This window comes from Olea europaea, chromosome 18 (assembly GCF_002742605.1).
Source record: "Olea europaea var. sylvestris chromosome 18, O_europaea_v1, whole genome shotgun sequence".
NCBI classification, from domain to species: Eukaryota; Viridiplantae; Streptophyta; class Magnoliopsida; order Lamiales; family Oleaceae; genus Olea; species Olea europaea.
Genome location: NC_036254.1, coordinates 365279 through 390624, shown reverse-complemented (window position 1 = coordinate 390624; position 25346 = coordinate 365279). Strand labels below are relative to the sequence as shown.

Genomic DNA, 25346 nt, shown 5'->3' with positions numbered 1-25346 from the left:
CCTTTTTTTGGGGGCCCCCCCCCCCCCCCCCCCAAGCTCTCTTTTCCCAAAGTAAAGTTGACGGGACTCGAATCCTCATGAATGCATCCGGGTAACACTGCAATCCTCATGTTTCCATTTATTTGACTTGAATGCGACACCCCAACCTCTGCTGCCATCAGCTCTTACTGGAACTATTACTGGCCCAAATTTTTCTATTTATTTGTCTTGTTCAAGTACATCTTCAGGCTTCAGCTGGTTTGAAGAAGCTTCAAGTGAGTATAACTCAATATTTATAACAGCAACAAGAGACGGTGAATGGGACAATTGTACAGGATCATCTTTCAACGGGTCTGGTATGAGCTCCCAAGAATTCATAGATGGACGCTTGTACCATTTGTTCTTTACCAATTCATACCTCCAAACAATAAGACCATCAATCTCATTGCCTGAGACAATAAGATGTGTCCCTGCACAGAGCGACTCTTTATCTCCAGACGTAAAACAAGGATCTGATGGTAAACTTGGGAGCTTCCTTGGAGACTTAAATTCTTGATCGAACCGCTTTCCCCAGTAGCCAACATGAAACTAGAATATTCTTTAAATCCAATCTCCCTTCTAATCTCATAAAGATCGAACACCTCTCATTTACAAAACACAGCTTCCACACTACTCTGACCTTGGAAACCTAATGACCACAGATTTAAAGAAGTGTGTTAATTGGTTAAAGCACTAATGACCTGAAACCTTCAACTAATTATTGATTCATAGCAGTACATGCGAGCTTTTTTTAAGTAGACTAGACTCGGGGACCTAAACTGAGCTTCTTTGCATGCCCATTTGTCGTGGGAATTTTTCTACAAAATGGCCACCTAAGTCATCCTATTAAATATATTTTAGACCAAGATTTTTGTTAATAAAATAATCTTTTCATAACATATTTATTTATCGTATCTTAACTAGAAACCCAAATCCATTTTTAGTAGAATTCATCGTTCTTTACCTCTTACCTTCTCACACACAGAACAGAAAGGGAAAGTTATATTCTAAAAATCCATGGATTTGCCTGCATGCAAAATTATATTATCAGTGGCATATACATTATTTCTTGCTGTATATTTGCTAACAAATTGATGCAAAGTTGAAATTAAATTTTTCTTTTTATAATTTCATGTCACTTATGATAGAGAAAATTGAAATTAGACGGACATTATCCATCATTGTATCCTGAAATTTTATTAATTATTAGATTTTGAGATAATAAGAGTAAGTTGGTATAGGTTTTTTGCACATGCATGCTCTCTTTAGGTTGACGATTTTTCTTCCAATTAAGTGGCCCAGAAATATAAATTGGATCATAACTTTTCCAATCGTTGGGTAATGTAGGCCCAATATGAGTCAGCCCAACTAATCAAACTACTTTATTGAGCCCAAAATAATTCCCTATCCAAAGTACGGTATGAAACAAAAGAGTAGTGGAATATGAACACAACCACAAAATTAATGGCCGCCTCATCCACACCCAACCTCTTCTCTTTCTTCACGCCCTCAAAACAACGCTCTGCTCCGCCGTCCCACCTCTCCCGCTCTTCCTCCGCCACCGCCGCCACCAAAGATCGGTGGGCTCCACTAGTCTACTCCTCAACTGAACTCCAGCAAAACCTATTGTCCTTATCATCCTCCTGCTCTTCCGATGTCATGTCCGTCGTGTGCCCCTCCCTCGCGTACGCCAACACCCTCTTCTTCCGGTCGGCGTATAATGTCCAGGTAATCGTCGATGACAATGAGCCGGAGGAGAAGCTACTCGGTCGGTTCCGACGGGAGGTTATGAGGGCCGGCGTCATTCAGGAATGCAAGCGCCGCCGCTTCTTCGAGAACAAGCAGGAAGAGAAGAAGCGCAAATCTCGCGAGGCTGCCAAGCGCAATCGTCGCAGGTTCCATTTCTTATTTTCTCTTTCATTCTCAGTTCAGTTGGCTGAATTCTATTCAATTTGTTCTGTATATTGGTCTATGAATGTGTGTAGTTGGGCGATTAGTGAATTTTGAACTGCTTTGTGGTTTCTTGTCTCGTTTTTGAGTTGACAAGTTTTTGAAGTCTTGGAATTGCTATAATTATTAGTCAATTTGTTCTTATATTGTGCTGTTTGCTTTCGTTTTAGTGCATACAGGCTGCTTAAGTTTTCTTTTGATCCATACGGGCCCATTGTCTATAAGCACTATATTATTGTTTAGTCGAGTTTTGGAGTTATTTACCCTTTTGTTGTAGACAATGAAAATCCCCTCTGAAAGGAGAAGACACCCTTTTCCTTTCACTCTTTTCAAATTACATTGCAATTTTTCCTGATGGATAGTTGGTTTGTTAGCATAAAGTTTAGTGTCGGACAAAAAATTTGGATGGTGACATGGCCATCTTACCTCCGGAATTGCATTTACAATGGAGAAAGTGAGTGAGAGGTTTTTCTCATAAAGATCTAGACGTCAAAGTAGTACTGCCATTGCCAAGAGTCAGCAAATCCATAACTAGACCATCTTCGTAGTGGATTAAAAGGTAAAGGAAAGAAATTCGAGGGATACATAGTGAGCCCAAAATAATTCCCTATCCAAAGTACGGTATGAAACAAAAGAGTAGTGGAATATGAACACAACCACAAAATTAATGGCCGCCTCATCCACACCCAACCTCTTCTCTTTCTTCACGCCCTCAAAACAACGCTCTGCTCCGCCGTCCCACCTCTCCCGCTCTTCCTCCGCCACCGCCGCCACCAAAGATCGGTGGGCTCCACTAGTCTACTCCTCAACTGAACTCCAGCAAAACCTATTGTCCTTATCATCCTCCTGCTCTTCCGATGTCATGTCCGTCGTGTGCCCCTCCCTCGCGTACGCCAACACCCTCTTCTTCCGGTCGGCGTATAATGTCCAGGTAATCGTCGATGACAATGAGCCGGAGGAGAAGCTACTCGGTCGGTTCCGACGGGAGGTTATGAGGGCCGGCGTCATTCAGGAATGCAAGCGCCGCCGCTTCTTCGAGAACAAGCAGGAAGAGAAGAAGCGCAAATCTCGCGAGGCTGCCAAGCGCAATCGTCGCAGGTTCCATTTCTTATTTTCTCTTTCATTCTCAGTTCAGTTGGCTGAATTCTATTCAATTTGTTCTGTATATTGATCTATGAATGTGTGTAGTTGGGCGATTAGTGGATTTTGAACTGCTTTGTGGTTTCTTGTCCCGTTTTTGAGTTGACAAGTTTTTGAAGTCTTGGAATTGCTATAATTATTAGTCAATTTGTTCTTATATTGTGCTGTTTGCTTTCGTTTTAGTGCATACAGGCTGCTTAATTTTTCTTTTGATCCATACGGGCCCATTGTCTATAAGCACTATATTATTGTTCAGTCGAGTTTTGGAGCTATTTACCCTTTTGTTGTAGACAATGAAAATCCCCTCTGAAAGGAGAAGATACCCTTTTTCTTTCACTCTTTTCAAATTACATTGCACTTTTTTCTGATGGATAGTTGGTTTGTTAGCATAAAGTTTAGTGTCGGACAAAAAATTTGGATGGTGACATGGCCATCTTACCTCCGGAATTGCATTTACAATGGAGAAAGTGAGTGAGAGGTTTTTCTCATGAAGATCTAGACGTCAAAGTAGTACTGCCATTGCCAAGAGTCAACAAATCCATAACTAGACCATCTTCGTAGTGGATTAAAAGGTAAAGTAAAGAAATTCGAGGGATACATATATTAGGAATTACAAACACTCACTCAGCTCACACAACCCCATAAAACTCCTCTACTTTGCTTCCTATGTTAGGTACACCCAACTTGTCTAGCTTGAGGATGACCCAAATTTCTCCTTCAAATCAGCTTGCTTTGGGACTTTTAGCACTTTTCAAGACAACCAGCACTAGGCATGCAATCTGAAGTGACTGTCTCTTCCCTCCAAAATGTGATCTCCATTTTGCTTCATAATGATCTAGCTTTTTCGAGCAGATTTTGGACAGCCCAAGGCCATTTTTCTTTGATATCCAAATGCTCTGTGATAGTAATATGTTAGCTTGAGTTTCTTTTCGTTTCTAAGACCCTTGAGGTAGACTGGGGATATATTAGAGGGCGGACATCTATTGTTTATAGTTTTTCATGCTTATATTAGCCATGGTACACAATTGTGATGATTTTTTTTATTTTTTATTTTTAAATTTTTTGGCTGAATAAAAGCAAATGGATACATTGGAAAGTTATCATACTCGTATCGTATTCTTCAATGATAATGTTACTTTCACTACAACAGACGCCCTCAATCAAGAAACTTCACTCAGGATAGACAAGAGACGCCCAAGAACAAGAAGGAAGAGGAGGATGATAATTGGGATCTACCTGAAGGCGACCTTCCCTATTGATCTTCCGTATTAGCTCTCCTTACTGCTATGTAATTTTTCCCCCACTCTGAAAGAGACTTTTAGTAAATGTATGTTCCCTGGACTTTTTTCTGATGGATAGTTGGTTTGTTAGCATAAAGTTTAGTGTCGGACAAAAAATTTGGATGGTGACATGGCCATCTTACCTCCGGAATTGCATTTACAATGGAGAAAGTGAGTGAGAGGTTTTTCTCATAAAGATCTAGACGTCAAAGTAGTACTGCCATTGCCAAGAGTCAGCAAATCCATAACTAGACCATCTTCGTAGTGGATTAAAAGGTAAAGTAAAGAAATTCGAGGGATACATATATTAGGAATTACAAACACTCACTCAGCTCACACAACCCCATAAAACTCCTCTACTTTGCTTCCTATGTTAGGTACACCCAACTTGTCTAGCTTGAGGATGACCCAAATTTCTCCTTCAAATCAGCTTGCTTTGGGACTTTTAGCACTTTTCAAGACAACCAGCACTAGGCATGCAATCTGAAGTGACTGTCTCTTCCCTCCAAAATGTGATCTCCATTTTGCTTCATAATGATCTAGCTTTTTCGAGCAGATTTTGGACAGCCCAAGGCCATTTTTCTTTGATATCCAAATGCTCTGTGATAGTAATATGTTAGCTTGAGTTTCTTTTCGTTTCTAAGACCCTTGAGGTAGATTGGGGATATATTAGAGGGCGGACATCTATTGTTTATAGTTTTTCATGCTTATATTAGCCATGGTACACAATTGTGATGATTTTTTTTATTTTTTATTTTTAAATTTTTTGGCTGAATAAAAGCAAATGGATACATTGGAAAGTTATCATACTCGTATCGTATTCTTCAATGATAATGTTACTTTCACTACAACAGACGCCCTCAATCAAGAAACTTCACTCAGGATAGACAAGAGACGCCCAAGAACAAGAAGGAAGAGGAGGATGATAATTGGGATCTACCTGAAGGCGACCTTCCCTATTGATCTTCCGTATTAGCTCTCCTTACTGCTATGTAATTTTTCCCCCACTCTGAAAGAGACTTTTAGTAAATGTATGTTCCCTGGAATTCATTTGATTTTGGCATTTTTAGTGCTGTTGCCTTGGGCTATTAATTCCGTCTTTCAAAATGTAACTCTGGGTTTTCAGAATAATTTGATTGAACAGTATGGGTGAAGACTAAGCATATATTTGGCAAATGTTTAGAAATAGTTGTGTTTATAAGAATGAGTCACAATTGATATTTTACGTTGCAGGCACTCGAGTAGACAATTTATTTATTTTTATTGTAAATATCTAAATATCTATTATCATCACTCATGAGTGAATCTGAAAATGAATAAAACTGCATTGCAGGATACGGGATAGTTTTGACAATAAGAGATAGTTGAAAAATGATGAACCTCAACAATAGACAATTCAGGAAGAAAGAAAGAACAATAATAAGGAAGAATTAATGTTGGAGACTAACAATGACCAAAAACAATATGGTGGTGGACTCAAGTTATCTTCGTATAAAGAATAATGTTAATGTTACTTAGCATTAGTAGTGTCAAACTAAATAATATTACTCTTGAATAAATCAAAAAGTAAAAATGAATACTTATGGGATGTTGCCTTTCAAAATTATACAACACAATCAACAATTGCAGTTGGATTGTTTGCTTCTGCCATTCTAAATTATTCAAGACATGGAAACCAAATCGACAATTTGCAATTGGATTGCTTTACTTCTTGAAGAGAAGTTTTGAAAATCCCCTCTGAAAGGAGAAGATACCCTTTTTCTTTCACTCTTTTCAAATTACATTGCACTTTTTTCTGATGGATAGTTGGTTTGTTAGCATAAAGTTTAGTGTCGGACAAAAAATTTGGATGGTGACATGGCCATCTTACCTCCGGAATTGCATTTACAATGGAGAAAGTGAGTGAGAGGTTTTTCTCATAAAGATCTAGACGTCAAAGTAGTACTGCCATTGCCAAGAGTCAGCAAATCCATAACTAGACCATCTTCGTAGTGGATTAAAAGGTAAAGGAAAGAAATTCGAGGGATACATAGATTAGGAATTACAAACACTCACTCAGCTCACACAACCCCATAAAACTCCTCTACTTTGCTTCCTATGTTAGGTACACCCAACTTGTCTAGCTTGAGGATGACCCAAATTTCTCCTTCAAATCAGCTTGCTTTGGGACTTTTAGCACTTTTCAAGACAACCAGCACTAGGCATGCAATCTGAAGTGACTGTCTCTTCCCTCCAAAATGTGATCTCCATTTTGCTTCATAATGATCTAGCTTTTTCGAGCAGATTTTGGACAGCCCAAGGCCATTTTTCTTTGATATCCAAATGCTCTGTGATAGTAATATGTTAGCTTGAGTTTCTTTTCGTTTCTAAGACCCTTGAGGTAGATTGGGGATATATTAGAGGGCGGACATCTATTGTTTATAGTTTTTCATGCTTATATTAGCCATGGTACACAATTGTGATGATTTTTTTTATTTTTTATTTTTAAATTTTTTGGCTGAATAAAAGCAAATGGATACATTGGAAAGTTATCATACTCGTATCGTATTCTTCAATGATAATGTTACTTTCACTACAACAGACGCCCTCAATCAAGAAACTTCACTCAGGATAGACAAGAGACGCCCAAGAACAAGAAGGAAGAGGAGGATGATAATTGGGATCTACCTGAAGGCGACCTTCCCTATTGATCTTCCGTATTAGCTCTCCTTACTGCTATGTAATTTTTCCCCCACTCTGAAAGAGACTTTTAGTAAATGTATGTTCCCTGGAATTCATTTGATTTTGGCATTTTTAGTGCTGTTGCCTTGGGATATTAATTCAGTCTTTCAAAATGTAACTCTGGGTTTTCAGAATAATTTGATTGAACAGTATGGGTGAAGACTAAGCATATATTTGGCAAATGTTTAGAAATAGTTGTGTTTATAAGAGTGAGTCACAATTGATATTTTACGTTGCAGGCACTCGAGTAGACAATTTATTTATTTTTATTGTAAATACCTAAATATCTATTATCATCACTCATGAGTGAATCTGAAAATGAATAAAACTGCATTGCAGGATACGGGATAGTTTTGACAATAAGAGATAGTTGAAAAATGATGAACCTCAACAATAGACAATTCAGGAAGAAAGAAAGAACAATAATAAGGAAGAATTAATGTTGGAGACTAACAATGACCAAAAACAATATGGTGGTGGACTCAAGTTATCTTCGTATAAAGAATAATGTTAATGTTACTTAGCATTAGTAGTGTCAAACTAAATAATATTACTCTTGAATAAATCAAAAAGTAAAAATGAATACTTATGGGATGTTGCCTTCCAAAATTATACAACACAATCAACAATTGCAGTTGGATTGTTTGCTTCTGCCATTCTAAATTATTCAAGACATGGAAACCAAATCGACAATTTGCAATTGGATTGCTTTACTTCTTGATGAGAAGTTTGGTCAACTCAGCATCACTATCACTAAGGCGCTAATCATCTTCTATACATATACATATAGTCCCGTTTGAGCCACATTATATTCAAAAAAAATATATTTTTTAATAGTGATTTAACATCATTTCGATCATACATTCTTCAATAAAATAATATTACATACAAATCTAAACTTTTCCTTATTTTTAACCACATTTCCCACTGATTTAACATCAATAATGCATTTTTTCCATATAATATGGCTCAAACAAGCCCATAATATATTCATTCACGTTGTCTTAAAATATTACAAAAAAGGTAAAACAAAGTAGAGAAGATTAAGAAGAAAATAAACATTAATTATTAATATAGCAATAACATTATTTTGATTTTAAAAAAAAAAAATCAAAAAATTATTACCATTTTTAAAGTCTTAGTCTTTATAACAAGACTTCTTACCAAGGAGTGGGGTTTTGACTCCCACCACAAATAAATTTCCAAGTGCACGATGATAATGGTTGGCCACCGCCCTGTCCGGCCACGTATTTGATTTGTGGCTACTCTACACTGTACACATTCCTGGTCAAAAGAATTGGCGCCTCGGCATTGTGTTACATTACATCATAGGACAATCTTATCTACTATCTATTTAATTCCACAATTTTCAGTCTCATTACTTGCACCTTCTGGCATAATAGGTTATAAACACTACCAGAATCACTTCTGTTGAAGCCCAAAAGTTGGGAACAATTGACATAGTTACATCGTCTTCTCAAAATAAAAATAAAAAGGTTGAACCTCAATTTTGAGGGCTCCCATCGCCCCGCTTCTAAAGATTTGTAAGGGAGGTAAATCTCGGGATGTGCTCAGCAGGCCAGAGAACAAGAGCTGTCTATACATTGCGCATACAAAAAGTCCAATTGCATATCTCAGTAATCGAACCTCCACGCTGCGGCTGTCAGCAATGCATGAGACAACCTCACTCCTGTCCTTTGCACCACCACTGGGCTATGCCCCGAGGGGCTAGTTACGTCGTCTTCTCCTTTTCCCCTACGGTTGTACAAAGTATAAATCCAAAGTGATATTTTTCAATAATAATCACTTAGCATTAGTAGTGTCAAACTAAATAATATTACTCTTGAATAAATCAAAAAGTAAAAATGAATACTTATGGGATGTTGCCTTTCAAAATTATACAACACAATCAACAATTGCAGTTGGATTGTTTGCTTCTGCCATTCTAAATTATTGAAGACATGGAAACCAAATCGACAATTTGCAATTGGATTGCTTTACTTCTTGAAGAGAAGTTTGGTCAACTCAGCATCACTATCACTAAGGCGCTAATCATCTTCTATACATATAGCCCCATTTGAGCCACATTATATTCAAACAAAATATATTTTTCAACAGTAATTTGACATCATTTCGATCATACATTCTTCAATAAAATAATATTACGCACAAATCTAAAACTTTTCCTTATTTTTAACCACATTTCCCATTGATTTAACATCAATAATGCATTTTTTCTGTATAATATGGCTCAAACAAGCCCATAATATATTCATTCACGTGGTCTTAAAATATTACCAAAAAGGTGAAACAAAGCAGAGAAGATTAAGAAGAAAATAAACATTAATTATTAATATAGCAATAACATTATTTTGATTTTTTTTAAAAAAACAAAAAATTATTACCATTTTTAAAGTCTTAGTCTTTATAACAAGACTTCTTACCAAGGAGTGGGGTTTTAGCTCCCACCACAAATAAATTTCCAAATGCACGATGATAATGGTTGGCCACCGCCCTGTCCGGCCACGTATTTGATTTGTGGCTACCCTACACTGTACACATTCCTGGTCAAAAGAATTGGCGCCTCGACATTGTTTTACATTACATCATAGGACAATCTTATCTACTTTCTATTTAATTCCACAATTTTCAGTCTCATTACTTGCACCTTCTGGCATAATAGGTTATAAACGCTACCAGAATCGCTTCTGTTTAAGCCCAAAAGTTGGGAACAATTGACATAGTTACGTCGTCTTCTCAAAATAAAAATAAAAATAAAAAGGTTGAACCCCAATTTTGAGGGCTCCCATCGCCCTGCTCTTAGAGCTTTGTAAAGGAGGTAAATCGCGGAATGTGCCCAACAAGTCAGAGAACAAGAGCTGTCTGTACACTGTGCATACAAAAAGTCCAATTGCATATCTCAGGAATCAAACCCCCACGCTGCGGCTGCCAACGACGCATAAAATAACCTCACTCCTATCCTTTGCACCACTGGACTATGCCCCGAGGGGCTAGTTACGTCGTCTTCTCCTTTTCCCCTACGGTTGTACAAAGTATAAATCCAAAGTGATATTTTTCAATAATAATAGAATATATTCTCATAAACAATATGGATTATAGAGCGTAATCAATATCCAAAACGGATAAAAGAAACATAAGATGATGAATGATTTGAACACTGATTGCCACTTGTTCCGGTCCAAGAAATATTAAAAACGGCTCCACTCCACTGACTCCAGAATATAAAAACAAATGGAAGGCCGCCGATGTGGATGGATTGATTAAAATGTGAAACAACATTTCAAAATAATCAATTCTTGGTTAATCATTGCAAATTAATATATGTATATATACCTGTGTACAGATTTGGATAAAGTGACTTATCAACTCCTTGAAAGGGCATTTTGTTTTGCAACGCTGGATCAGATCTCCATATATAAACGTACAAGTGTTCCAATCAAAAGATGGTGCTTATCTGTCAAAGCAGCAAATTGAGACCACATACCACATGACACATGTGGGAATAAATTTTAGTACAAATAATAATCAATTCTTGGTTAATCATTGCAAATTAATATATGTATATATACCTGTGTACAGATTTGGATAAAGTGACTTATCAACTGCTTGAAAGGGCATTTTGTTTTGCAACGCTGGATCAGATCTCCATATATAAACGTACAAGTGTTCCAATCAAAAGATGGTGCTTATCTGTCAAAGCAGCAACTTGAGGCCACATACCACATGATACATGTGGGAATAAATTTTAGTACAGATAACATTTATGGGATGTGCTATATGTACAGATCCCTGTGCACAGGGTGTGCACAAGGGGGTGGACCCCATAACATGATACATGTGGGAATAAATTTTAGTACAGATAACATTTATGGGATGTGCTATATGCACAGACCCCTGTGCACACCCTGTGCACAGTGTGCACAGGGGTCTGTGCAAGAAGGGTTTTCCAACATTTATAGATCCAACATGTACAGTTACTACATAATTACAGTATCTTGGTAATAACAACACATATGAGACAACACTGATAATAAGAAATAAAAAGGAGTTCAATCTTGTTTATTTACTGTTGAGTTTTTGTCCAATGTTGCATGCAAAAGTTTTCTATCCTTTTTACAAGAAAAGGATTGCTGGGTGAGGGACATTTCAAAATAATCTGAGATTATTATTTTACCAAATTTCATTCATGTCACTAAATGTATTGATATCTAATTATTCTTTATAATAAGATTTCAACTTTCCATAGAGTAATAAGATGCTTATAATTATTTGTTGACAACAACCCCAGGCTAATTATGACCTTTCAAGAATGTATAAGAATATTTCATTTCCTTTTTCCATACTGCATTATAAGATATATTTGTGATTTCCAATTGATAATGAATGACAACCTTCCAACAAAGCATGATCATTACTGCTACATATAGAAACCCTCAAGTACAAAAAGTCCAGCATGAATGAAGGCAGTGCATAACTGCAGCACTATTTTTTAAAATTTTATAAAATCCAAAAAGAGAGGAACAGCTTACCCTATTGAAATTGGAACTGATAACTGTCTTGGTCAATCCCCTTAAGCTTCTTCTTCTTTGCTTCAGCCACTGACCTGATGGAGGAGGTGAACAAGTTTGCAGAATCAACTGCAACAATCGTGGATGGAGAAGCAGTTTACGAAGAAAAGGACCCCGAGAGCAACAGCCTCCATCAGTCTCTGCTCAAAAGAAACCTTACGCTTTCTTCAAGTCCACTTGCCATAGTTGGAGCCAAGGTTTCTCATATAGAAAGCTTGGATTTTGAGTAAGAGAAGAATAAAATAAAATATTGAACTTTAAATTCCTCTTTTTCTTCCTTATGATCCCTTGACCATTCAGAACATCAACGTATATGTATCAACATTTTCTAGGATCAATGAAAATGATCTGTTCAAACATGACTGGAGAAGCAGATCAAAAGTCCAAGTATTGCAGTATATCTTCTTGAAATGGACACTGGCATTCCTAGTTGGGCTTCTAACAGGACTAATAGCCACTCTCATCAATGTTGCAGTTGAAAACATAGCAGGGTACAAACTTCTTGCTGTTATTAACTACATTGAGGAGGAAAGGTACTGTTGAATGCATTTTCATTCTAATTTATATTTTTCAACTGTCTTGCTAATAGCTAAATCGATATGACACTAAAGTAATGGTGATTTTGAAATGGATTGGAAATTATTTTGGTGGGTGCAGATACCTAATGGGGTTTGCATATTTTGCTGGAGCAAATTTTCTTTTAACCTTGGTAGCTGCCATCCTCTGTGTTTGTTTTGCGCCTACAGCAGCTGGTCCCGGGATTCCAGAAATTAAAGCTTATCTGAATGGAGTTGATACCCCAAATATGTTTGGTGCAACAACATTGATCGTTAAGGTGCATCATTTGCTGGGAACAAAACTTAGTTTTTTGTTGTTTTATTAGAGAACGGCAAATGTTAAATCAATTTTGAGAAATGATTTATGAACTATCTATTGACCAGTACTTAGTTGGCTTCTTATCAGATATCAGTTCAGAATTGTTATTGATGGTGATACTTTTTATTAACTATTATATTTGTATCAGTTTAAATCAGGACATGTTAACTTAATACCAACAACAGTTGTTTCCATAACTGAGTATAGCTTTGCTGCAACCTTCTCTATTGGCTCACAATTGTGGTAATGAAGGATACAGTTTCATGATGGACATAAATGTAAATATACTTTCATAAGGATCGAGGGAGAGAATTCCCTTTATATGATATTTATGAGGGGAAAATTATCAATGAATATGCTGAAAGTTTCATACACCTGTTTTTAGCTGGAAGGTTTACTACTATCTTCAATCTTCACCATTACAGATCATTGGAAGCGTTGGAGCTGTGTCTGCAGGCTTAGATCTTGGAAAAGAAGGGCCTTTGGTACACATAGGGAGCTGCATTGCTTCGCTATTAGGTCAAGGTGGGCCAGACAATTACCGTTTAAAATGGCGCTGGCTAAGGTACTTCAATAATGACAGGGACCGTCGTGATCTCATCACCTGTGGTGCATCATCTGGAGTCTGTGCTGCTTTCCGTGCCCCAGTTGGTGGTGTCCTCTTTGCTCTTGAGGAGGTGGCAACGTGGTGGAGAAGTGCACTCCTCTGGAGAACTTTCTTCGGTACTGCAGTTGTGGTGGTCGTGCTTAGGGCCTTCATGGAAATCTGCAAATCTGGAAACTGTGGACTATTTGGGAAAGGAGGGTTGATCATGTTTGATGTCAGTAATGTTTCCGTAAGGTACCACGCCGTCGACATTATCCCTGTTGCTCTAATAGGAGTCCTTGGTGGCGTCTTAGGGAGCCTCTACAACCATCTTCTCCACAAGATCCTGAGGGTCTACAATCTCATAAATGAGTAAGCACAAACTTTTATTTCCATGTCCAGGTCATGATTGTCTGAGTAGATTTTGAGGTAGCAAATATGGTAAAGTGTAGTCAACTGTATCAATCATTGCTTGGAAAATTTGTCTCAAGTTCGAAAAACTTCCTGAACATATGCCTTCAATCAAAACTCACCCTGTAAATTAAATCTGACCTTTCAGTTTGCGGTCATTTTGCAGGAAGGGAAAATTTCATAAACTTCTTTTAGCCCTTAGTGTCTCCATTTTCACCTCTGTGTGCCTCTATGGACTTCCTTTCCTTGCAAGATGCCGACCTTGTGATCCCTCGCTACCAGATTCTTCCTGTCCCACAACTGGAAGGGCAGGAAACTTCAAGCAATTCAACTGCCCAAAGGATTACTACAACGACCTAGCTACTCTTCTCCTTACAACCAACGATGATGCTGTTCGGAACATCTTTTCCATCAGTACTCCAAGAGAATATGAAATTCTTTCCCTAATTATCTTCTTTGCACTGTATTGCATTTTGGGACTTGTAACATTTGGCATTGCCGTCCCATCTGGTCTGTTCCTCCCTATCATCCTCATGGGTTCAGCTTATGGTCGCATGCTTGGTACTGCCATGGGACCATACACAAAAATTGATCAGGGACTTTATGCCGTTCTTGGAGCGGCTTCCCTCATGGCTGGTTCAATGAGGATGACAGTTTCTCTCTGTGTCATATTTCTTGAACTTACCAACAACCTTCTCTTGCTACCCATTACAATGCTAGTTCTACTAATTGCTAAAACTGTAGGAGACTGCTTCAATCCAAGCATCTATGAAATAATACTGGAACTAAAGGGACTTCCTTTCTTGGATGCACATCCTGAGCCATGGATGAGAAATATCACAGTTGGAGAGCTTGCTGATGTAAAGCCAGCAGTCGTAACTCTTAGTGGTATTGAGAAGGTGGGACGTATTGTGGAAATCTTGAAGAACACCACACACAATGGTTTCCCAGTTGTAGATGAAGGGGTGGTACCACCAATGGGTTCGCGAATTGGAGCAACTGAACTGCATGGATTAGTCCTAAGAGCTCATCTTGTTTTAGTGCTAAAGAAGAAATGGTTCCTGCAAGAAAGAAGGAGAACAGAGGAATGGGAAGTTAGAGAGAAATTTACATCCATCGATCTAGCTGAAAGGGGGGTGAAGATAGAAGAGGTAATGGTGACAGAGGACGAAATGGAGATGTATGTAGACTTGCACCCCCTAACCAATACAACCCCATACACTGTGGTCGAAAGCATATCAGTGGCAAAGGCTATGGTGCTCTTCAGGCAGGTTGGGCTCCGTCACATGCTCATTTTACCTAAATATCAAGCAGCCGGGGTAAGTTCATGAGCTAATTATATTTAAGAACTTCAGTTCTAGAATCCTTCCACTAATGGTAAGAAGAATTTCTCGTGTAACGTGATATTGAGTGAAAAACATATAATGCAAAGAAAATGGTGAAACCAATTTCTCTAAGAATTGAAACATCTGACCTGACGTTTGCTTCTTTGACAGGTGTTTCCGGTGGTGGGAATTTTGACTAGGCAAGATTTGAGAGCCCACAACATTTTGAGTGCCTTCCCTCATCTAGAAAAATCCAGTGGAAGTAAAAAAGGGACATTGAAGCTCTGAACACAAGATGGAAAGAGAAACATGGCATTCTTTTGTAGATTTTTCTACTTTAATTTTGCATTTACAGCTTTCCATTCTTTTCGAGATTCATAGGTAAATGGCAACCATAGGTGTGTGAAACGTTAATCATGTGAAACATCATCTCAAGCAAGCTTCAGTTTATGATACACGTTACCTCATTAGACCCATTGAGAGGGAATAAATACAGAATTGGAATACTTCTATTCATTCAAATAAACCTGAACAAAGATTGCATTTGCTCCATAAATAATTTTGCCATTATTAGCACAGTTTAAAATGTTCAAATTCTTTCCAATATTTTGTGTTTCCTTTTACAGTGCTAGGATCATAGAACTTGGTCCATATAGCAGGAATCAGAAGCATAAACATACGATTACACTACTCTACCAGCAACCAAGTAAACTTTTGAACCTCGGAACGAATAATTACTTTACGACAGAGGAGATGGCCAAATCGGCTTTACTTTGAAATCAATGTTAACATCCCCACAGGCCACAGGCTGCAACTCAACAAATACACGTTTGTTCTCTCTTACTATTAGAAATAGCAAATTTCATTTCACTAATCCGTGGGATATTAGTTCGTTTGGATTCGCCATGCCGAGAAGCCCCGTCTGTGTAGATTGATTCTCCACTTCCTGATTCCGATAAATATTTTGTTACCCAATTAACAATGAATAATGTCCAAACAATTGGGCATATAATTATTTAAGAGACTGGGTTATTACGACGGAAATTACCTTACATTAAGAAAAACTATAAAGCTCTTTGAGATGGAAAATCATTTCCCGTGATTATTAAACAAGAATATATAATTTTAACAGCCTCAGTGTCCCAATTCCTCCAAGCATGACAGGATTGAATTATGGCGACGAAGATCCTACAGGAGACTAATATTGCAAAACAAGTGCAGCGAGGAAAATGTGCCATCAAGAATATCTGATGGTGCTTTTAATCTGTTGGCTAAGGCGGGTAGTGGCGGATCTAGGTAGTGATGAGCTAGGACGGTCGTTCTAGCTGGATCCATCGAAAGTCATTTTTTTTGACTAACAATAAATTAAGGTTTTAGGTTATATTATTGATAATTCTTTCCTCTTCTAAATTCTCCTCTAGTTGAAGTGGTTAGAGCTTATATTTATATTTTGCAAGTCCCGATTTCAAATCTCTTCACAGCCAATTCATTGTGCAAATTTTTTAGTTTACAACAACTATCAAAATTAATGCAATAGGAAAGAGTTTGATGATATTCAAACCTTGAACCCTTATTATAATCATTGAAAGCCTGACCACTGTGAAATTTATTGCTTTTCGCATTTAATTCAACAAAATAAGATATATTACATTTATTGGGTTTAATAAAATTATAAAGATTCAAAATCATGCCCTTCCTTTAAATTATACGATACTTGGCAACAATATCATTTGGTGAATATACGATTTATTTCATATAACAGAATTATATATATTCAATATGAATAAAATAATTGTTATATTTAAATTTTAGGCCTTGTTTTATTTTCATTTTTTTTTCAAAATACATTTTTATCTATCTTATTTTTAACCATACATTTTTCAATAAAATAATATTACACGCAAATTCAAAACTTTTTTCTTATTTTTGACCTCAAGTTCTCCATGAAATCATTATTTCAAAATGCATTTTTTGTTTTAAAAAAAATGACATCAAACGGGCTCTTAATACTTTATTGCGGTTAACGGTCCACAATCAACGACCATTCGTGCTGACTCAAAATCCTAAATTCGCCACTGGGCTAAGCCTTAGATTGGTTGTTTGCAAAGAATAGGAAATTATGTCAAAGATGGTAGCATTCAGAATTTGCAATTGAGAAACTACATGAATTTCATTTCAAACATATTTCACCCAGCCTCATAGGGGATCTAGTACCAAGATTTTAGGGTAGTCTTTTATAGAGTCGAAACATATAATTAGTGCGGGAAGTGTCATTCATCAGAACCTTTTATGTCCCTTCATCATAAAGAAAAATATGCCAACTTTCCGATATGAAGAGTAAACAAACATGAAAATATAGGAAAATGATAAGGTAGAAATTGGAACTATAAAAAATGCTTTTGTAACATCATTGCTTCGAAGTCCCAGTCGTCGCAGACTTGGGTAACGTGATTTTGTTACCTTCAGATTTAAGGGATGCTAAATAGTAAATAACCATAAAAATATGCGATCCCATAATCATCCAGAAAACAAGGGCACGTCGTAATGTGTGAATATAAACAGACTGGCGGCCTTAATTTACAGTTAATGAGCAGACCAACAGGTAACGCGCAATATTGAACCTGTATGGATCAATCATCAGTGCCAAAGTAACGATCACCAAATTCTCCCAAACCTGGTATCACGCGAAATTCTTCATTCAGTGCCACATCAATCTCTGATGTCACAATTTTTAATGAGGGGAAACGTTTACAAACGCAATGAATTCCCTCCGGTGCCTATATTCGTACATAAAGCAAACACTAGAGTGAGAAAATGTTGCAATACTGTCAAAAAAGGAGTTTCCTTCAACAAAGTTTCAGAAGGCACTCACGGAGATGAGGTTTAGGAAAATAATATGAGACTCTGGAACACCTTTCTGTATGAGTAACTCAATTGCCTGATTAGCAGAGTTACCTTCAAAAACAATTAATAAATATGTTATTTGATGTCATACAAGAAAAAGATAGAAAGTATAGCCTCGTCTGCAATTCCCATGCACTCTACTATGTGGCAGGAAATACAAAAAGGAAGATGGAAGAAAACCCTCACACTAGAATTTTAACTTTCCAAGCAACTATGTATGAATGATAAAATTTGGCTACCTGTAGCAAGGACTGGATCTAGGAGGAGGACATGGCGTTCCGAAATATCTTTTGGAAGTTTTTCATATATAAGCTGTTCAAATAGGAGAAAAAGAACAAGGCATTATACGTTCAATTGTGAAGTAGTGCAAACATGACACCCTGGTAGATGGCTCCCTTAGAGAAAACAAGTGAAAGATAACCTGTTTCCCGTTGTCGCCATCACGGTGGATCAGAATTTTCCCAATTTTAATTCCTTTGCAACAAGCACGCAGAGCATTTTCCATACTTTCACCACTGTGAGAAGTAAAGACACCAAAAACAACAAAAATTCATAGATGAATTACTAAATTTAGAATTATAAATTGAGCCAAAATAACAATACCGTCTCACAAACAAAGGGAAAAAAAGGTAACCAAGAAGAAAACACGGCCTACAAAGTAAAATATCCCAAACCCAGCTCATGGTACAAATCCAAGGGTGGCTTAAAGGGAGTTCAAAAGTGAAACCTGAGATACTAGGAATATTTCAAATAATAAATATGTTTCCTCAAAGTAAATTAACCAAAAAACTCTTTTTCTTCTAATAAGTAAACCAACATTACTGAAGCCACATTCACATTATTCTAATAAGTACCCTCACCTTCGAACAATGGAAACTCCACACAATTTCTTGCAGAAGTCAACACCAGTATAAAATGATCCTGCAATAGAATCCCAGCGAAGTTCAAAAAATTCATAGCTCAGATATTTCTATGATTAGCAGGCAGTTCAGAATGCCAACAAACTTGCTTCATGTATCAGCGTTGAAGCGCACAGTCACAAAGAATCGGGCAGGTTTGCATAACTTGAAAATGAGTCTACGAAAATGGTTTACAACCAATTGCCTGTCAGCATTCAGATTGAAAAATGGTTGGTTGACTCCAATATAGTTTGTTCCAAACATATTTGTCATACAAATACATCGTACACACTTCTTTTAGTACAACGTATAAATCTAGTAGTTGTTTGTTGAGTTTAAACCCCAAAAGAAAATTATTTTGTTTATATAAAATCACTTACAAAATTTAAGACAAACACACCACTAATAATACTCACGGGAGCACTAATTACTCTTACTTATCTCTGCACACTTTCTCTCATCACTCATGCATCGTATGATGCTCGGACTCGGGTGCGGGTATCGGATATAGATACATATTTAGGAGTCGGATCCTCATCATTGTAAAAATTAAAATATAGGGATACGGTTAAAAAAAATCCAAATTTTGCAATTTTTTTATTTTTAAAAATCATAGAATAATGCCAAAATAACACAGAAAAAATTTTCAATTAAAGGAAATAACCACAATATTAAATTAAACTGTAAACATAATTAACTGATATTGGTTGTTAAAAAATGAACTCAATTTGTTTATCAACTCCTTCATTAAAATCAATTTAAACAATTGAATTATAATTTGAAATCAATTTAAATTTAAAGTCAAAATAAATTCTTTTCCAAAAATTTAAGGAAAAAATCAATTTCAATGTCTAATATATTATTTAAAAACAATTATAGAAATAAATTTAAATGTAATACCAAATAAATAATATATCACTTATTCATTTTAATTACAGCATAAAATGTTCATAAAGATAAAATATAAGAAATAAAAAAATTATATAAAAATAAACTCAAATTAAATTATACAAAAATAAACTCATTATCTAAATTCATTGGACTTCACAAGGGCCCATTTAAAACACTCTCATTAACTCAATCTATTAGACTGCTCAAAAGCCCATTTAACCACTCTAAAACTCAACGTCTACCCTAATTCATTATCTTCCCCAAACATCTCTCTCTGCAAATTCTTCAGCCGCCAGAGAAGCAAGACACCTTCCGCCATCTTCTCACCGTGTCAAAGTGTAAAACGAAGAATCCGATCCATATCCTGTGTCAGTATCCATGTCATGTCATGTGTACATGGATACTTCTCCATTTTTGGAGAGTCCGAGCAACATAACATGCATCCACAATGCACACAACCACCTTGTGTTTATAAGTATTAATAGCGGTGGTAGATGGTACTAGTATGACGGTGGTGAAGTTACAATCCTAATTCTAGATACATCCATAAATGATGATGGTGATAGTAATTGAATTCTTCTAACATCTTCTAGGCATGGATGCATTCTAGATTTTTCCATCAAAGTCACTTGCTGCTCCTTGATCCTTCTAGAAGCTTCCAGCTATGGCAGTGGAGAGGAAAAAGGTTTAGAGGTTTCCAGCAACTTCTAATTCTTCTTAAAATGCCAGTGATGATTTCCTCAATTCTCCCCTTTAGCACCAACTTTTTATTTTGACTCTCTTCTTTTTCATCACGTTAAGCATCGCTTCAAGCTCGACAAGTTTTGAAGCTATCGATCTTCCATTTAATGCATCCGCTGCTTCAAATATATCTTGCTCTTTTCATCTTTATCGATTTTCAAATTAAGATAATTGATATTTGATTTCTCATGTCTATTCGACTTCTTTATTTGTGATTGTAAATTTGTACGTACTTGACTTTATCGATCCTTCACCATCATTTTTTGATCCACACCATTTTGTCCAGGACTTTGTATTGCTTTTATAAATTCTTCTTTGACATTTGATACCTGTAGATCTTTATATCGCTCGTCGCTTCGTTGTACTTTGATAAGTTTATTTTATACACTTATTTGAATTTAAAAATATCGATATTTAATAGTTCTTTAAGCAATTATAGCCTAATTTATTGTATATTTCGCTTATTATGTAAAATTCGATAGCTGAAAGTTGAATAGAAGACAAAAGCGAAAGGGGGGGAATGGCAAAGTACAAAGTTTGAGGACCATATTGCAAATATCCAATTATTGATTTGGACCACAAGAGATGCTTTGAAAATTGATAGAAGTCAATTGGAAGCAATTAGAAGTCAAAAAGAAATGAATATGATCAGAATATTACCATAAATCAACTTCCAATCACAAAAAATATCCTCTAGATTTTCAGTCAAAAATTGAGACCCATTTTTGGTATAGTAAAAGTCTCGAATTGGAAAAAATTATACTTCTATCAAAATTGTAGCCCTTTGAATTACCTTTTCAACACATTTTGAATCAACTCAATTGGATATCGGGAAACAAAGTTATGATCAAAATACTGACTGTAGTGTAGAGACAAAATCTGCATGCAAAGATTACTTTCCTTATTCAATTAAAACTTTTTTAGAACCCAATTTAGACATGATTTTTAACTAATTTTCGACTCCTAAAAATACCTAACAGCAGAATACATTAAAGGACCTCTCATATATCTCTCATATACATAATATACTCTAATATCCCATCAATTCATCACAAAATGAAAGGAAATTCATATTTGTGGTAGAGTACAATGTGAAATTGCAAGAAGATCATCGAGAAAACTTCACACCAAGAAGTGCGCACAAAGATAAGAAGGAAAACTCAAGAGATATTAAGAACTCATTGAAGATATTCAAGAATTTCAGATTTCTCTTCAATTATTTGATTTTCAAGTCATGTTTATTCAACTTAGAATGATGTTTTGTAATTTCAATATGCTTGGCTAGGTTTTCATATTGCTAGGATGAGATAAACCTTTGTTATGAAACTTTTGGTTTGAATAAATTAGGCCCTTGTTTGGAGCAACTTTTCCACCAAAAAAGTAATTTTTTGACCTTTTTGGGTCACCTAAGACCTACATGTGAGAGCTTTCGTCAGCAAAAATAGCTGCAAATGGGTGCAAACGGTCCAAAAATTGATTTTTTTGCCCTAAAAATTTCCTCCAAATAGGAGCTAGATTGACGTTAATTTGTTTGAATGTTTGGATGTTTATTATGATTTTGTTTGCTTTTCAATTACTTGGTCATTAATTGAATTGTTTGTGGGTTTTATTGTCATCGAGAGAGATAATAAGATCATTGACACGTAGTAATATGCATTGTGAGGTTCGATAGAAGATAGAATATATATCTATGCTTCACACGGTTTTTATTGATGTTTTAACTCGTTTAATGTATTTATCATACTCGCAACTTTTATCAAGAGATAGAAAAGTCACATGAGGGGAATAAAATTGATAACTATTGAGAGATGTTTTCAATTAAAATAGGAGTATTGAACAAGAAGCAAGATTTCAAATTATCAATTTAAATTATTGAACTAAAAATTGAGTAGCAAAGGGAATTTTACATCTTAGCAATATATCTAACGAATTTGATAAAATTTTACTTTGCTTTCAAGTTAATTGATAATTTAGACTTCCATTCGCTACAACTCTTTATTGCTGTTCGATTAAAGGTATTAATAGCTTTAAATCGATCAAACACATAGTACTCGTAAGTTCTCCCTCTACACACTATTATATTACTTGCTCACGATCCTGTCTACTTGCGGGTTTTCAAAGGGTCATACTTCTGTGATCTTCACTTGCAATTTGTCTTCTATTTTCTTTGAATCTAGCATATCCACCCTCTTCAATGTCTGTTCCACCCTCTGTGATGTCTCCAAAGAATGTAATTCTTCAATCGCTTTTTTTGAGCCTAGTAGTTCCTCCCTCTGCAGAGTCCACCAAGAAGGCTTTTCATGCACCATGATATCCTCTTCTGAGTCATCGGTCCAATCATCTTCACAGTCCATTTGCTCAGGCAAGACTATCATCAACGCTAATTCGTTCTTTATATTTGAATTGAATTACTTCTTCCCAACCTACTCGATTATTGTTGTGGATGCCTCAGCATCCCATACTTCTTCATTATTGTATTTCTCTTCCTTATTAGGGGTTGCTATGTTACATTCTGCTAATTCCTTTTTAAACCAACAATTTCTAGTATAATGACCTCGTTTTCCACATACAAGGTACAAGCCATTATTTTGTTGACATCTTTTGGACGACTGACCTCTCTTGTCATAACTTTATTTAGTTCACGGAACCTTCTTCATGCTTATTTTTTAAAATTTTTATTATTATGTTAACGAGGTCAACCTCTTATTCTATAACTATTTAGTGCTTCTTCCTCTTCTTTCTTTATCAAGGCACCTAACATTTGCCCGATTAACGCTTCTTGATCGATCAGCAAATTCTCAAGATTGACCAATGGCCAACCTTATATTGTGACAATAAAACTTCTAAATTCGAGTCTCAAACCATGTATGATTATTCTTCTCATTCTAGACTCTGAAATCTTACTTGAAGCATATGATTATTATTCTCATTCTAGACTCTGAAATCTTACTTGAAGCATCTAACTCAGAAATTTCATAACAGAAAGATTTAACATTATTGAAATATTGACTTACCGTCAATTCACCTTGAGTAATCAAGAGCAGTTCGTTTTCTAGCAATTGCAACATCAAATCATTTTTCTTCGAGAACAGTGAGGCCAAAGTTTTGGTGTGTTCTTATCCCTTATGTGCTCCAACAATTCTTCCTAACTGTTATCTTTATAATAAACAAAGCCTTACCTACTTTCATTCTCCACTCTTTTAGAGCTCCGGCATCCTCTGCCGACATCATGTCATTTCCGCCAACTACCTCCCGTAAGTCTTGCCTTAGAGATATGACTCCATGTAAGTTTGTCATATTGTATAATTTTGATTATTGAGCTTTCTCATTCCACCTACCACTTTGTAGGTCGCCCATCATGACTTGAATTACAAGCAAGTTTTATGAAAGCTTCGCAATCGCCTTTTGTGCACGATCTAGAGAAGCTCAAAATTCCTTTCCCAACCACCTCGCTCTGGTACCAAATTGTTGAGCTCTGATACCAAATTGTTGAGCTTAAACCTAAAAGAAAATGATTTTATTGACATTAAATCACTTACAAAATTTTAGACAAACACACCACTAATAATACTCAAGAGAGCACTAATTACTCTTACTTATCTCTACACACTCTCTCATCACTCATGCATCCACAAAGCACATAGCCACCTTGTATTTATAGGTATTAATTGCAGTGGTGGATGGTTCTACTATGATGGTGGTGATGTTACAATCCTAATTCTAGATACATCCATAAATGGCGATGGTGATAGTAATTGGATTCTTCTAGCATCTTCTAGACATGGATACATTCTTGATTCTTCTAGATCCTTCCAGCTATGGCAGTGGAGAGGAAAAGATTTAGAGGTTTCCAACAACTTCTAATTCTTCTTAAAATGACGGTGATGATTTCTTCATTGTTCAGGAAAAAGTGCCATATTGTAGAAATTGAGGACCACAACAATGATGAAGAAAATGACAAATTGAGCCTTACTTCAAATAATTTTGAAACCTGTGAAAAGAGTATGTTTTTCCACTTAATTTGAACCATTGCTAGATGATCAAACTAAATCAAACATTTTGTGAGGCTTAATTCAAATAATGACAACCTTAGCCTTCAAAAGTAACTTTAGAACCTGCTACAAGAGGATTTTTTTCCCACTCAATTCGACCCATCGCTAGGTGATCAAACAAAATCAAGCATTTTGTAAGCATATTAGACCATGTTGATTTTGTTCCTTTTGGGTTTCTTTTCTCAAGGCTAGGCTGAACAATGACGATAGTGATTCTTTGCACAAAAATTCACTTTAATGAGATAATGGAGAAACTAAACTAGAAAAGAAAGCTTTTGAAGAAAAAGGAAAAAAAATAGAAAGACGAAGGAATATAACTGAGGGCATGCCTCCCCTAGAATACAGCTATTTAGCATACCTGTTGGAGTAACTATTTGCTTTTCAGTGAAAGGTAAATGACCAAGACCATGCTCAACTACCTGAATTGCCACTTATTAAAAACTTCCATGTTTGGAAATTCTAGTGACTTCGCATTTTTGACAAGATTAAGATAGTTAAAAATTTACCAAACGAATAAGCCTATCTGAATAAAACACAAAGTCATGCTTCGATATATCTTGATCACGAATCAGGGTATGCATGCCTCTTATCTGTAAAACAGATGTCCAGAGCAAGCATTACAATTACAGTCATAGACAACTGAAAGAAACAATGCTGAATAGATTGAAGATAAAACTGTAATGACTGAAATTTTCAGAAATGCAAATTCCACTCCTAGTATGTCATAATGAGAATAAAGAGAAGACCGCACTAACACAAGCTATTAATATTTTATCATTGTCTTTCATCACTTTCTTGTTTTACATTTTCCCCGATGTCATTGTAAAGAAAATATACAGTTTTATGCAGTGTCCTGAAAAGCGAGGTGTGGGCGAAACGCCACAACTTGGCAGTAAGCTCAAAATTAAGCAATTAACTTGGCAGCCGAACGCTTAATATGTGTCTAGGCGTGCTTTATTAACT

The 25346-nt window shown here is 36.1% G+C and overlaps 3 protein-coding genes across 8 annotated transcripts in view; 2 read left to right on the top strand and 1 right to left on the bottom strand.

Annotated features, from left to right (window-relative positions):
- Positions 1–1456: 1456 nt before the first annotated feature.
- Positions 1457–4461, top strand: LOC111367044 (30S ribosomal protein S21, chloroplastic-like). Of its 2 annotated transcripts, none has more exons than XM_022987734.1 (2): positions 1457–1913; positions 4259–4439. In XM_022987734.1, the coding sequence occupies exons 1-2, from the start codon at positions 1462–1464 to the stop codon at positions 4365–4367; spliced, it is 561 nt and encodes a 186-aa protein (XP_022843502.1). In that variant the 5' UTR covers positions 1457–1461; the 3' UTR covers positions 4368–4439. The 2 variants fall into 2 exon arrangements, with proteins under 2 accessions (XP_022843502.1, XP_022843500.1); XM_022987732.1 differs by lacking the exon at positions 1457–1913 and adding an exon at positions 2604–3066 and having other exon boundaries at positions 4259–4461.
- A 7044-nt stretch (positions 4462–11505) lies between these two features.
- Positions 11506–15402, top strand: LOC111367043 (chloride channel protein CLC-b-like). Its single transcript, XM_022987731.1, has 6 exons — positions 11506–11924; positions 12031–12231; positions 12356–12533; positions 13000–13532; positions 13738–14890; positions 15068–15402. Exons 1-6 carry the CDS (start codon positions 11737–11739, stop codon positions 15182–15184), a joined length of 2370 nt encoding a protein of 789 aa, XP_022843499.1. The 5' UTR covers positions 11506–11736; the 3' UTR covers positions 15185–15402.
- A 1848-nt stretch (positions 15403–17250) lies between these two features.
- Positions 17251–25346, bottom strand: part of LOC111367042 (uridine kinase-like protein 1, chloroplastic) — a 12771-nt gene continuing 4675 nt past the window's right edge. For 2 of the 5 annotated variants that reach the window (XM_022987727.1, XM_022987730.1), the window contains exons 8-14: positions 24890–24973; positions 18661–18721; positions 18404–18527; positions 18222–18315; positions 18040–18112; positions 17769–17851; positions 17251–17673 (exon numbers count right to left, since the gene is read on the bottom strand). In XM_022987727.1, coding sequence (XP_022843495.1) covers positions 17527–17673; positions 17769–17851; positions 18040–18112; positions 18222–18315; positions 18404–18527; positions 18661–18721; positions 24890–24973 — 666 coding nt within the window. In that variant the 3' untranslated portion in view covers positions 17251–17526. Of the gene's footprint in view, positions 17674–17768; positions 17852–17980; positions 18113–18221; positions 18316–18403; positions 18528–18660; positions 18722–23345; positions 23597–23669; positions 23833–24741; positions 24803–24889; positions 24974–25346 lie in introns of those variants that run through there. The other 3 variants (XR_002697710.1, XM_022987728.1, XM_022987729.1) reach the window with 3 other exon arrangements.